This window comes from Abramis brama (genome assembly GCF_963993115.1).
Source record: "Abramis brama genome assembly, chromosome: 7".
Lineage (NCBI taxonomy): Eukaryota > Metazoa > Chordata > Actinopteri > Cypriniformes > Leuciscidae > Abramis > Abramis brama.
Window position 1 is genome coordinate 26,798,618 of NC_139969.1, and position 15,785 is coordinate 26,814,402.

At 37.2% G+C, this 15,785-nt stretch overlaps 1 protein-coding gene across 6 annotated transcripts in view; it reads left to right on the forward strand.

Moving 5' to 3' along the window:
• The first annotated feature begins 341 nt into the window (after positions 1-341).
• st3gal3b (ST3 beta-galactoside alpha-2,3-sialyltransferase 3b) overlaps positions 342-15,785 on the forward strand; it is a 59,568-nt gene continuing 44,124 nt past the window's right edge. For 3 of the 6 annotated variants that reach the window (XR_014607047.1, XM_084119191.1, XM_084119192.1), the window contains exons 1-4: positions 355-557; positions 5,217-5,365; positions 15,178-15,243; positions 15,600-15,647. Coding sequence is in view for 4 of the 6 variants with exons in the window: in XM_084119191.1 (XP_083975317.1) it covers positions 5,257-5,365; positions 15,178-15,243; positions 15,600-15,647 (223 nt within the window). In the remaining 2 variants the exon portion in view is untranslated. Of the gene's footprint in view, positions 558-5,216; positions 5,366-15,177; positions 15,244-15,599; positions 15,648-15,785 lie in introns of all 6 variants that reach the window. The other 3 variants (XR_014607046.1, XM_084119193.1, XM_084119194.1) reach the window with 3 other exon arrangements.

Sequence of the window (15,785 nt, forward strand, 5' to 3'; positions counted from 1 at the left end):
CCCTTAGCTTAAGTAAAATTGTCACTACAAATCAGCTGCCCCTGCTATCGGCTCTCGGCATTCCGGAAAGAGTTGAGTCGGAAAGTTGGAATTTGATTTAAATCCAATTTAAAATTGAATCTTTCGGATAGTTTTTGTAAACTAGTTAAATCTACTTATTAATGAACTAGATTGCATTTTTGGGAACTGTAAGCAGTCGAACATTCGAATTTGAACACGTGGACGATGTCGCAAAATGCACATAGGCTATTTTGTAATGCGTAAATTGTCTTAAATGCAGTCTATGTAGTCGACTCACTAACATTTGAGACACGACCGTGCTAGGACCATGTAGACCTCCCACTTAAACGGTGCGGAGTAGAGAGAAAGAGCGAGTGAGAGAGGGAAGGGTGATATCCAAATAAACCAACACGCAGCTTTACTTTGGTTGCTTTGAGGAGGTGATAAAGTATCCTCGCAATCTTTTACTGAAGAGAGATGGACAGTAACGGCGGAGGATAAGGAAAATGTGGTCGATAACGTTTTAACCCGAGGGTTTTTACGACTGGTGGGAACAGGTAATGTGAAAGTATCCCGTGGAAGGGGTGATTTTCATGGACCTTAATATGCGTTATAACGAACGGTTGTTTTACCACAGAGCTACCGTTCAATCTGCGCGACTAACTACCGGTAACTCGGCGCCGGCTTGCCAAACATCAAATGTATGATGCTTTTAAAAGAGTACCAAATGCTGTATGCTTGAGAATGAGTTTTAGCCCGTCTGGACTGTATTGTGTGTGGCTGGCTAGCTGAATGAGCGCAAATAGGCTGCTTTGCTTTAGGCCGCTGAGCACGTATAATCCATCGCGTTTCCTTCATATTTCCCACAATATGTAACGTATTCTAACCCTGTTCTCCTTCTAGACCCGCGTTTATGTTGTCTGACGTGTCGAAATGTATCGGTTATGTTGTGTTTACCTTGAGAGCTGACCATTGGTTTGTGTGTGAAGTAAAGGGGAGGGTAAACCGTTAGCCTGCCTGCGCTCTCAGTCTGAGAAATGCAAACATGCACTATCGGGACATAACAGTGCCATTATCACTCAGAAACCTTCATACTGTAAGATAGCCTAACGTTATCACGCTGTGCTCTTCGGCTGCTGTTGCTGCGAGTCAGTTGTGTTTTGACGAACTGAAAATAGCTAGATAAAATAGCTAGATCGAGGAGTGACTATCATAATGGATCTTGACTTTCCCGTCTTTCACTTGTTTTAAATGCCACGTTACATTAGACTAATAGGGTGAATTATTGATACAGTGTGACAAACAAGTAACATTTCAACATGTTTAGATGTAATTGTTATCAACACAAGTGGTATTTATTTATTTAGAGCAGCATTAAAATAGGTTTCTAAGTGATTAAACAATCTTACTCTAAATGAAGATAACGTGTTGTGACACTTTCTGGTCATCAAATGTTAGTGAAACATGTTTATAGTTGATGTGGTGAACTTTCCCTGCGGGTGCTGGAACACCTGTATTAACTATGATCTTTTTGATTATATTTTCTGTATTTGTATGTTTTTCTGTGGCATTGAGGTATCATACAGGGGAACATAATCTCTATAGCACTTAATTAAGTTTAAAATGATTGTTGTGCTGCTCATATGACATAACACATTTTAGTGGATTTTACCAATTATCATAACAGACTTTGATCCACCTTGAGCTTCTGTAATTTTTCTATTACACAAAATTGTTCTTATTTAATTCCCATAAACTGTTCCCTTGACATGCTATACCATGAGTGGTTAAGGGAATAGTCATCATGATAGTTGGCAGGATGTTCATGCTTATCTTTTCCATATGATCTAAGTAGATGGTGAACAGGCGTGTGAAGAACAATCAGAAATAATAGTAGACCATCCGGGGACTTCTGACATACTCTTTTCAACATACTACGCTTTGGGACACACATTTTAATCTCACATACCATTTAGGATGATGGATAGTGTTAGGGGTCCAAGATGTTGACCCAAGGACCAGATGTTTGAAAGAAGACCCGGAATCAGAATTTTAATAAATTGAAGAAAAGTTTTACTGAAGATAGTTTGCAGTTTCATCAGCAGAAGTCAGCTTCAAGACTCACACAGGAGTTCGTAGGCCGTCCCGCTTACAGTTACAAAGATAACAGTAGTTCTAGTTCCACCCTTCACCAAGCTACGTCTAAGCTACGTCATTGCTTACAGGTTGAATGATTCTGATTGGCTAAGAAATTGATAAAGTAATTTTCCACACATATACAGATAGCATATCTCCATAGATTATGCAGCTGACACTCGGACCCTGAAGTCAGCAGAGGGGGAAGTAACGAATTACAACTACTCATGTTACTGTAATTAAGTCGTTTTTTTTGGGTAGGCTACTTGTACTTTTTTGAGTATATTTTTAAATCTGTAATTTTACTTGTACTCAAGTACATATTAAGCTAAGTAATCTACTTCGTTACTTGTAAAATCACATTTCGTTACTGAGTACAATTTGAATTGATATTCAAATCTTTGACCGGCATTTAGGTAGCCAATAAAAATATTAGATCGTAAACGGACCAATAAAACCCCTGATATTTGGACTGAATTAAAGCCGCCGCAGTCGCAGCAGGTTTTGAAGAGCTGAAGGAGGCGAGGAGCTCAGAGTGATTAATGGCTGGACTGAACGTTTGGAGAAACAACAAACTACATAGTAGTATTGTCAAAATATCTATATTTTGATACATATCAATACTTAAATATCTGTCAGTCATTACTCATTTTCTGCAGTATAGGCCTATACACCGATACGATACCAGCTGCGCGTTCGCATTCTCTCATCTCAACGACAGCGAGTTTGACACCCGCCTCCTCTCAGCGCGGGATTGCAGGTAGGCCTATTACGCATAATTTTATTAATACCTGCAAGTTTCTATGGCATTTTTTAATGGCAAATGTCACGAGTGCAATATTGTAACGCGAGGGCACATTCATGTAATCGCAGAAAACTGGACGCGAGCTCTCAAATGTACGAATGAACTGAACTCGCATATTGAGTGTGCGCTCTCGGACTGTGTCATATCATGTGCAATCGCGAATCTCTCCAAGTGGTTCTCACTGTAGACTCAAATGACGTCCAGCTCCAATCTCTCCATGCTCTTGAATTAAACGCTGTCAAAAGTTATGAAAAATCTAGTCTTTTTTGCAAATTAAATTCAGTTTGAAATCAAGCTTCCTTGTGCTGTGTGTGAGCTATTGCAACAGTTAACGTTACCCTATTGTAAATACAAATACACTGAGTGAGTAAATATTTAAGTTAGATTATTGTAATGGTTATTGATCAATGTTTAAATATGTAAACAAAAGCCTAAATTAAAATATCACGGTATAAAGTGGACGTGTCTCTTCAGAAGACTTGAATTAAACTTTTTCATTCAAATAGATTACTGTTACAATGAGTGTTGTGTTTTTCGATGCTTGAAAATAATGATTGCCTTGACAAAATGGATGGACAAAAATGTATATATTAAAATATTTAGTATGTGGTAGTTTTCCCGATGGTATTAAAAATGATAGGCTAGGCCTACTGAATATTGACATATTTCAAGGTGTCATATTGAAGTTAGAAATTCCAGTATCATGACCACTAATGTCCTTCGACAATAAGGTAAAACGTGTTAAAAGTAGCTATTTTCTACATAAATCTATGATTTGGTTGAATATTTATTGGTAATACATTAACTATCGCCAGCTAAAAAGTAACTTGTAACTAGTACTCTGAGTAGTTTTTGAGAAGAGTAATTTGTACTTTTACTTAAGTACTTTTTTGACACCAGTACTTTTACTTCTAATTGAGTATTGTTTCAGCAATGTAACGGTTGTACTTGAGTACAAATTTTCAGTACTCTTTCCACCTCTGGAAGTCAGGCACGTCGTGAGCTTCCAGGTCGCAGATTTGGGTTGCTGGGTGCCAGCATGTCCCGAACCTGTAACCAAGAAGACTAACACACACACCGACACGGTTCCAAGGTTTGATTTGGCCAGGCTCTAACTATAAACAGGAGTCCTGTCTCAAAACATCAAGATAACAAGTTCTTTCTCTCAAGGATAGGACACTTTAGTCTAAATGGAAAATATAGGCTTTAACTGAGAAATGGTCCCTTAAACTATAGACTTCAATGACCCCTATTTGTTTTAACACGTTGAAGACCTTTCTCAAACACAAAACATGTCCCTATTTCATTTCTGGAAGCCGGGCTAAATGAGCAAGCACTGTTACTGCATTCAGATATCAAATACTGACATTAAAGAATACGTGAAAAGAACATTTCAGTGATCACACTGGTAACTTCTATAACAAAGTAAACTCTCCAGAGAAGTCATTCAACTCATTTGATATTTAGAAGGAAAAATATTGATTAATACCTTGATTATAATCACTCATTACATATACATTGAAGCAGCAGTGGATTCCAATCCACCCCCTTCAATAGTATGGACATTGAGACCCAGGGAGTGACTCGCCTCCCTCTACTGGCAGTTTTAGTTTAATTTTTAAAGTATAATTTCAGTTATTTAAATCATTTAATATTTCTATATCCAAAACCTTTTATTTAAAACCTTAATCGCATAACATTTTTATAATGAATTTAAATGCATTCATGCTACTTCTGAGCCTCATTAAACAGTCTGTACATATACCTAACACACCTTTTTGTTCTTCTATGCCACTTCTGTAGCGCAAAGATGAATTTTGTTAATACTGATTTAATTTGATTGGTAACTTATTCTTCCTGATTACGCTTATTATTCTAACTCAATTTATAAATATAAATGTATGAACTTGACATAAAAGATGACACATTTAATACGTTATTTTAAAGAGTCAAATATCGCCTCATAATTATTTTTATTTTTTTTGGAATAGCACAAGTGAAAAATTATTTATTTTATTTTACTATGTAAGTTTAAAAAATATTGATTTGGAACAATGTAAGTGTCTTTACTGTCACCTTTAATCAATTTAATGCATAATTGTTGAACATATGTATCAATTTCTTGAGGAAAAAAACATGTATGCGTGTGTGTAAATTTTTTTGTTCCTCAGCTGACAAACTAACTTGAGTACTTTTAATAATGAGAGTCTGTTTGCTTGACTGCATGCTGTGAACATGTGATTCAGCTTTCCTGACTTTTCCATCCTGTTTCTAGGTGATGTAAAAACACGGTACCATGTGAATGGTTGAGGAACATGAAGCCTGCACACAAACTACTGTTCGTCCTGTGTCCCATGCTGGTCTTGGGGTTTATCTACTACTCTTCTGGGAAGCTCCATTTGTACGTGTGGGGCCAGAAGCCACGTGAGTAGTTCTCAGGCCTCGTATTGCCATCTATCTGTTAATGTGAGTCAGGTTGTGACCTCTCTGTACGTGGGCGCCTTTTGCTCAGTCAATATGTATGTTTGTCACAGTTTGTTTGTTAGACCCTCTGGCAGTTGAATTATTAAGCTTAACAGTCCGCTTGCGTGCTTGCCACACAACTGGTTGTTTAGGTCAGATCACGTCTCAAAGTGATTATACTTGTGTCGGTTCACAGAGTTTGCAGTACTGTTTTTAAAGAGCTCACGTTTTGTAATAGTTTGCTCAAAGCGGTGTTTATTTATTTATTTATTTATATTTTGAATTGGCTTTCATTTTTAGTAATTTCATTATGTACTTTTGTCATTTTATGTTTTTAAAAATATATTCTTTAATTTATTTTTAGTTTATATTTATTTTCAGTTAATAATTTTAGTGCTTAAACTTCAAGGCAATATTTCTAACTTTTGTTTAGTTTTTGTATTTTTTCAGTATGATTTATATTTTATTTTATTTTATTTCAGCATTTTTTTTTTAGTTAACACAAATATGTTTTAATATTTTTAGTATTAGTCAGTGATAACCCGGGCTTCATTTGACTGTAGGGCAAGCATTTGGAAAATTGCAAGATTCTCAAATATCCTCCTTTTCAGTTATATGGTTAACAGGTGTGGTAGGAATTTGCTTGGCTAAATATTAGTGGTCGACCGATATTGTTTTTTTGATGGCCGATGCCGATATCTTAGAGCGCAGAATGGCCGATATAAAGCCGATATTTTTATTATATACTTTATATTTATTTTAATCAATATTTTATACATTTAAAATAAATTAGAAAACAAATCTTTAAAATAAACATGCTTTTATACTTTAGATGGCAACTTCTTGAATCTGCAATCAGTATTTTTCACAAATAAAGTAATTGTTTAAAAATATATGAATATGTGAATAAAAAGGAAGTAAACACTGTAACATTGCACTCAGTAATCTGGTAATATTGTGCGCACTGGTAATCATATTTTTTCAAATAAAGACAAGGTAACGTTAATATTACATACAGCACACAGTGAAAACAATATGAATATGACACAGTGGGCAACTGGATATAGCACAGCATATTTTAAAATGAAGGATTTAAAGTTTTTCGATCGCGTCTCCTGTGAAGCTGATCTTCTGTTTGCATTCACTCACTTCGCACGGGCCGTCCGTCACTCGCAGTAACACGTTTATGCAGGCTACAAATGCACACTTCACAAGATATCACAGCTGGATTCCATTAAATCTGCAAGGTTTGTGAAATTAAATGTTTATTAGATATTCAGAGATTTGTTTAAATGATGTAGATGCGCATTTGCTGAATGTTGACAGTAAATGAGAAAGTATTTTACCCTAATTGTTTGCCTTTTCTGTAACAAATAATATAAATAAATAAATAAATATAAGTAAATAATCACTACAGCTGTCAATCTCTAAACCGCAAGCTCACTGAATTCTTCACTCTCATGAGAATTTAGCTGCACCATTCTGGATAAATTGAGAAATTTAAAATAGAGATCCTGATTCTCCCACAATTCTGAACCAACACCGGCTCGGCGGCGGCCATCTTGTCTGGAGACACAGGCTTGTGACGTGAACAGTCTCTGGATCGGCAGACGTGACGTGAACAGTCTCTGGATCGGCAGAACCCATGCTTCCTCCATGCATGCAGAACGGCCAATGCATAGAACGTGAAGAGAGCCCTCTTGGCCATGGCAGGACTGATAGTGGAAAGCTCTGGGACAACTGGGTCAGGGACCACCGAAGTCGGGTCCTCCTGGACCACCGGGTTTGGGACCACCGGGCTTGGGATCACCAAAATCGGGTCCTCCGGGACCACCAGGCTTGGGACCACCGGTCTTGGGACCACTGAAGTCGGGTCCTCCGGGACCACTGGGCTTGGGACCACCGAGCTAAGGGAAGCAACAGGAGCCCTCCTCCTCCTGTGCGAGGCGGTGTGGGAATAACCGCCTCTGGGGTCTCTGCAGCTCCTTCCTCCACCCCAGGATAGGAGGCAGATGGGTCGGACCTTTTCTTCCTCCTCCCTCTCCCCGAAGGGGTCATCGGAGGACCTTGCAGTTTGTGAGGTAAATGGGAGGTGGGCCAAGAGGCGGAAGACCACCCTCCCATCCGCTATGGTAAACATACCCCACAAACTGCCAGAATGATAGTATCCCCAGCATTCCCATCTCCCAGGCAGGCACAGGCTGCCACTTTCTATTTCCACTTTTTATTTCACTTGCTTTATTAGTGGATGAATCCACATTTTTTCCAACGAATCTCTTGAATGAATGATTCAATGACAAATTATACCGCTACCGTAGACTATCAACTTTTATCCCAGTACTTCTGTGATAATTGAATATTTGCAGCACAGAAATAATGGTAGGCTACTGTGTGGTTGAAAAGACTTTGTGAAGTAGTGTGACTTTGGGATCAACGCTTCACAAACATGTTGTTGTCTTCACCTAGTGCTTACACAGATGTATACGGGAGGGGTTGAAAGCAGGCGTCTTATCAGCGAGTCCCTAATATATCTGCTGATAGACTGGTCTCCTAATAGACGCCTGCTTTCAAGATCTGAATGTTCCAGTGTGATTATGGCAAAGGTTTAATCAGCGTTGCCAAGTCCGTGGTTTTCCCGCTTTTTTTTTACTTTTTATGTTGCCTTGGGTTGTTTTGTTTTTTTAGTCTGCAGGTTGTGTATATTATATTATTTAGGGATAATCTTCTTTTCATTTTAGATTGGGCAGGGCCGGCCCACAGAATAGGCAAATGCTAGGTGCAACACAAATCCATTGGGGTGCCAAAATTATTTATTTTATTTCCCCTAATACTATTAAGTGAAGAGGAAAAAAGGGGATAAAGACTGAGGTAAAGTGATGTTAACAGTTTATCTAATTGCATAGTAGTAAGATACTAGTAATGTTCACTAATTAATTGCAGTTATTTTTACCCTAAACTTTATGCAAACAGCTGTTCTGGGTTCTCCAGAGGCCCCAGGCAGTGTGAAAACAGTTTAGTCATGGTGAAAACATGAAACGTGCCATAATTAAGTGAAAGATTTCTGCCATCTACTAGAAAACAAACACTTTTTCTAGTGCTCAATGGATAGTTTGTGCATTAATGCTAGATGTAGCCTTATTACTCTTGCTATTTGTGTTTAGGCTATAATGTGGCTTAGGTGCTATTTTTCTATAGTTTAACTATCATAAGCCTAAAAACATCATGAACACAATGATGGTATGGAATGGGCTGTTATGCAAGAGCCACCAGGTTAAATCCAGGGCAGCAAATTGATCAGGGCCGGCCCTGATTGATTCGGTGGGAGTTATTATAATGGATGACTTATTTGTTGGCTGGTGAAAAGGTCTATATCTGCATTTTCATTTTATAGTGTCCTTCATTAGAGTCTGAAGGAAAAGTATTTTATAGGTCTATCATTCTCAGATAATGACTTTCTGAAATTTAAGTTTGCATTGAGTTCAGTTTCTCCCATAAAAGCTGATGGTATTAGTGGTGATGGTAACACCTTGACATTGTTGCTAATCACAATCAATTTAATTTCATAAATTAAACAAAGATGCATTTTGTCAAGCATCTCAAAACACACACCATTGATTTGTAGTGATGGAACAATAGATCCAATTTAGATAGCTAACAAGAAAAAAATTCTGCCGTTCTGTCATTTAAATGTTATATCAAAATCAAGATTTTATTGAAACTGTGAATCTCATATTGTGTATGGAACCAAAACATGGGAGACCCATATTGCCGCAGCTCTAGTGACTTGACTAGCTGGGGACACACTTGATGACTAGCTGAAATATTTTAAGACTGAACTCAACACACTTAAAGCAGCGGCATACTGTTAGCGAACTCTGCTGAGAGCGGCGTTTAGATGAATATGTAAATATATGCTGCATGATTTCCTCTCAATAACAAAATAAACACAACAAAATTGGGAAAACAGCGAGCATTTTTTAATAAAGCATAAGAAAAGAATCCGATCATCATAGCAACGTGGATATGTTTGCATGAGCTCTGCAATTCAGCACTCTAGTAAAGTCACGTCACGTTTATTTATATAGCACTTTATGCAATAGATTGCTTAAAATCAAGCAGATTTACCATATTAATTAAACATGAAAAACAGTGTCAGTGTTTCATCAGAAGTACAACTTTTCTACTATAAAGCAGCTTTCCAGTGTGTTCATGTTTTCACCCGCGGACGTCTGACCTCGACGGACTGAAATTAACCGAAAAGATTTCCCCACACCATCACTTTGTAGGCCAAAATGCAGAAACGAGTTAGCATTTTAGCACTTCCGGTTCCATCGTCCCAAAGTCAATGGGCTTTTTGAATGGGTTTTTGGTTAAATGGCTGAAATGAGGTCTGTGGTGAACACTTTCACGTTTTATTTTATGACAGAAATTCCATCAGTATTACCCCACTCGTGATTTTTTTAAGCTGTTACGTGTCTTGAAAAAGGCGAAAGAGTTGTCGGAAGCTTAGTGCATTTCTTTGAATTTAGTTTCGTGACCGAACAGTCAAATTTTTGTCATCATATTTTAAGAATGACCCAGATGCATTGTGATTCTATCTAAAAAGACATTAAATATTATTGTAATTATATTTTTTAAATGTGTATATATTTATGTTTTAATCATTCAAAAAATTGATCAGCCATATGAAAAACAAGTCATGAGCAGTTTTCTAGAAGGGTTTTTAAATTAGATCCATAGTGTCAGCAAAGAGATGTAGGTTACGTTTACACAACAACGATTTACTAAAAATGGAAAAGTTTTCCTTCGCGTTTTCCGCGTTAAGACGACAATGTTTTCAGAAGTAGTTGTAAAGAAACACTATGCGCTTATAGATGGAACACATAATACGCATGTGCATGACGTCACCGTTTTCACAAATTCACGTTTTGTAGTTTACACGGAGACGATAACATTATCATTTTTCAAAAACATGCACTTTGAAAAAGTCTTCAAAAGTTTGCATTTTCAGGCCCCCAAAACACTGTTGTTGTGTAAATGAATGGCCAAAACACATAAAAAAAGTTTTCTGTTATTAGCTGAAAGGTGCTCAGTTCTGTTATCTAGAGGTTCCTTGTTTGTTTAGGCTTATCAGATCCACAGAAGAGGACATGCTGTGTGTCAGATAAAAATAATGAAACGTTATAAAGTTTGTAGTGCAAACTGTTATTGTTTTGAAGTTATGAAATTGTAATCCCCCATTACCTCTGTACCTTTATACTTTTTGTAGGCACGTTTTTCGCAAAAACTGTGCAAACATATGTTCAAAAATCCAAAAATGTTTGCATTATTTTGGAAATAACACTGAGTGGTGATCAGTTCCATTTACTTTTTATACATCGAGAGAGTACATGCTGTAAATGTAGATATTTCCTTAAATCCAGGACTGTTAATACAATATTAAAGAGCCCACCAAGCAAATGTTTCAAAAGGGTTTATTTATTTTTTAATTTTTTAATGGGATTGTTTCAACCTTTGTATATAGGTCCAGAATCAGGAAAGTTTAGAGACAGTAAGGTGAATGAGATCTGGGACCAGTTGCATAAACATAGTCATTATGGTAAGACTGTCTTAAGTACTAGTATGACCAACTACCGGTTAGTCAAGGGTGAATCAGGCTTACTTTTTAGTATCAAATTAGACCAATCTACGTTTTTTTATGTAACTGACTAAACAGTTCAGTGAACAGAAGAAATGTGATGACGAACTTGTAAGTCTAGTCTTAGCAGTTTATACAACCAGCCCCAGGTCAGGACATGTAGGACTTGAAACTAGGTCCCGAGCCAACAGCTCTTGTCACGGGCGCTTTACAATATCTAGTCAACTAGTTGGTTGCAACATTTCCGTTTAAACATTAATGAAATTATTCGCTGTGCACATCCCTAATGCAAGCACTCACTCTTATGTTTACTGGCAACATTCAAATAACCTTGATATTGTGACATGGTTGACATGGAATTAAGATACAGACTTTGTGCTTGCCCAATGAAAGGTTACAGAGATATTGATGTTATAAGGCAGGTTCTTGATGGTCTTCCATTGGAATACTCTATTTTTCATCGGATGAATCCCAAATAAGGTACTTCTATTTGCAATCTTTCCTTGGCCACTAGAGGGAGGGAGAGCACCACAGTTCGGGTCAGATTCACAGAGGCCGCTGCTGGGTGATGATAGTTTATTATGCCAACCGTATGCGTATTTGCTGCCAGAACGCATGCAACCCCCAGACTGCATGTTAAAATAATAACCCCTGGTTTCACAGACAAGGCTTAAGCCTAGTCCCTGACTAAAAAGAAGGGTTGTTTTAACTGAAAAAGAACATTTATAGACCGATAACTGCGTATCAGCAGCAGCAGTGATAGGAGATCAACAATATGGCATTTGGATTCCGGACGAAGGCTTTGTCTTCACAGCTGAGTCTCGAACATTACTCCTGGTTCTGGAAATTATTGAGAAGGGTCAAGAACAGAACTTTGTAATTGCCTCTGACTCAAGGTCTTGTCACCCCATAATTGTCGAAATTTCCATAACTAAGTGCTGACTGGGTCATTCAAGACTCACACATGGGTTTCTATTGATAGGCGGAGTTTTTGTCCTCCTTTGTCTCTCGTGTCACGTTCCTTTGACTGTTGAACATATTCTGTTGGACTGTCATTTTTATGATACTGCTAGAAAACGCTTTTTATTCAGGAACATGTTTACATGGAATATTTCTGAATGTATCCCCCGAACGGAATAATACGGGGAATGTATCCCCCGAATTTAGATTTTCTATCTTATGTCAAGTTGAAATGTTTTATATAATAATTAAAATTCTATGGACTGATATTGGCCTTGTGTTTGCCATGTAAATAGCCTACTATGCTAACATGTGTTAAAAATTTAATAAACAAACAAACAAAGAACATTTATAAAAGCTACTCAAATGTACTAATTGAACTAAGGACTAATCCTGGCTTAATCTAAGCCCTTTCTGTGAAACCAGGCCTAAGAATAGTAAAAAACCAAAGTGAGAATTTCCCATTTTTTAAAAATTTCTGCAAAAATGGCTGCAGTAATTATTTGCATTGTATAGCTCTAGAAAACCTTTTTTTTTTTCTTTTTTTTTGGTCAATTGTTTTGTGTGGATATATTAATATATTTATTATTCATTCATTTTGAATAAGCGGAGGGAAAAGGCTCCTTCACAAATGATTAGTAAGTTCCATGCAACTGCCACTAGGGGGAGAAATGCAACAATCAAATGTTGAATTTTGGAGATGGTGGAAAAGCGGCTTCAGTCCACACACACACACACACACACGCACGCACACACTCACCACCGCAGCATGATGTTTATCATGTGCAGCACTAACACTGAAGTACTTTAGCATGCTGTTGGAATACGGCTCGGTCCTGGTGCAGACAAGTCACAACGGTCCCCGTGTTCCTGATCTGCAAAAGGGCCTGAAATGTGTAAATAGTGTAAATATGATTGATGTTCTACTTGATAAGACAGAATAAAGTGTTTTCATTTCATATGGAAAAGAGCTGTGCTATAGACCGATGATGAGGCAAATAACTATTTGGTTGCTGCAGTTATTTTGAAGTTTTATTGATTAATGGTTTCGTATTGGCTCTCAGAAACGCAGCTGAGGAAATGGATTTGGCAGGTTTCTTCATTTATTCCTCTCCTCATGTACAGTCTCCGAGATTATTTAGTGTTCAGCAAGCAAGTTGTTCTCAGTTTGTTCAATTCATGTTTGCCTTCGCTGACTTTGGTATCTTGAACCTCTGTGGAAAAAGTTAGACTAATTATAAACGGCACATTTCGACAGCTGCGCCCAGTTTATTTTGGAAAATTTTGTGAACCTGGGATGTTTTTTTTTAACCTCACCCCTGTTATGAAAGGCACTTCAGGACACATTGTAAAGACAAATCACAATAAATGGCTCTGAAAATGGTACAAGGGAAGGAAACGCAACCCTATTTTGATGATAAATGACAAAGAGAGGGCAAAAACATTTTTTTTTTTTTTTTTTACAAATTATAAATCGAATGTTATTGAGCTTTAGAGAGTCTGAACTCGCCCAGATCCAGGTTCATAGCAGAGCTATTACACTCGATCTACACTACCCCGGACACGAGCCTCATAATGCATCCAAACTAAAAAGATCCCATAATGATCAATGGAGCTGTCTGCATTGAAAGTTCACTTGGTTAAAGTAAGCTAAAGTGACGAGCTGTAGAGCTACACTTGATTTTTCTTGTTTGTCTGAAATAAAATTGTTTTAATTACAATTATTATTTTTTGCTGTGACGTTTATCCTTAAATAAAATAAAAGCTATTAAATATCTTCTTACCAAATCAGCTTTGTTTTGAGCTAATTATGCCGTATTAGCAATGGTGTAATATTTACTATTCTAAAATAACTTGTTTTATAGGCTCACAAAAACGTAAAAATGTAGGATTGTTTTAATTTTAATGTTGCAAATGTCTAACATCAGACTTACAGCTGATTGGTCCATGTTAGTGAATATTGTTAGTTGGGGTGGGTGATATACTGGTAGACACGATTAACCGTTAGAAATTTGTCAACCGGGAGAGATTTTGGACTATCGTCTCCATTGCGGTTACGCACTCACATGACATTGATGTGCTGCGCTGCCACAAAAGCTTGCATGCAATTTTAAACATTGCAATTTAAAAACAAATTATTTTAAATCATTTAAGCACAAAAAGCAGTGAAAGAAATATGTAAGAACTCATTTCGGTTATGTTTTAGGAGATGGTTTCTGAGCTCTGTCTTTCTGCTTATAGAGTGCATGAGTACTGAACTGAGGTTTGCCGCCTAATTGGGTTTGAACGGTCAAATACACACACTTATGGGTCAGTCTTTGCGAGTATCCTCATAAACACAGTCATTTATTTCTTAAGTGAGCGTAAACCGTTGAGAAAACCTATGTGTCATAGTATATTGGATCTGTGTATTTGGTCTTAAAGTGTCAGCAGCCTAATATTCCTGTTGCTGTCTGTGCCATTAATCTTACAGAACAAAAGACAAAGAAATAAAAAATACATTTATATTTAATTTGCATAGTGAAGACTATGCATGTTTTTTTGTACATTTAAATACTTGTTTACAATTTATGTAGTATTTCTTTTTTAGTGCTTGAATTTTTTCAGGTATTTTTTTCAGGTCTATTTTATTTGTGTCTTTGTTCTATTTTTATTTTTTTTATCCTATTGCTTGTAATTTATTTCTTTTGTCTTATTTTATCACTGACTGTTCACTTGTCTTCAGTAAGCTTGAGTTTTTTACTTAGTATTAGTTTTTTTGTGATATTGAAATTGCTGATGAGATTTATGAAATTTCAATGGTATCAAAATTGTGATTATAAAAACCTTATTTAAAACAAAAATAACTACATCAGGATATATCGTTATCTTGAAATAAAATTACTCCTATCGTGATAGATGGTCATATCGCCCACCCCTAATTGTGAGATGACATGCTGCTTTGACGCAGTGGAGATATAGTGTTAAATGTTCAAGACTCAGTGTAATGGTTTTCAAAGCTGGTTGTGTCCATTTTGAAAAGATCTGTGGCATCAAACCTGAAAACTTTCTGAAGGCACTTTATGCTAATGTGTGTTTTTGGTTATGTTCATAATGTTTACCCTCATTATCATATGTTGTTTGACTTTGCACATATTTAGCAGGTCTGCTAATTTTTAATTCTTTTGTTTCACAGATGTGCCAGCCACAGTAAAAGTCCGTAAAGTCACAAAAATTACTGTCACATCGCCTGTGACCAAAGGTAGAAACTCTCTACCGCTCCTTCTGTTGTGGCAATTATTGGGGACTGGTGAAATAATCAATGGGCTCTCCGTTGGGCACTAACATCCTTATCAATCTGGGCTTTTTTTTTTTTAAGCTTTTTTTAAATAATCAATTTTACTAATGGTATCAGCTGGAAACTATGGTGATGGGGATCCTGACATTTTCAACCTCATGTAATTCCTGGAACTAATGCAACTTTCTAGTTCGTACTGTTTGAAATAGGTTGGCGATTGTGGGTTTGGCCTGAGGGTCATTCAGCGTGACCTCAAAGTTTCCAGAAGATTGTGTCAAGGACAGAACCCACGAGGCCTAATTGATGGTCTTGTGTTTCAGAGCCGGTGGTCGAGGGTCCTGTCTCCGTGGGACGAACAGTAGGCTCAGGTACAGCCTTACTGCAAAGAGTGCACTCTGGTCAACATGAGAACCCTAGCAGTTATTATGGGAGGCCTGGTAGTCCAGAGATAATGTCCTCCACTACATTACTCACAAAAGACACTTTCACACCAAATGCGATATGAG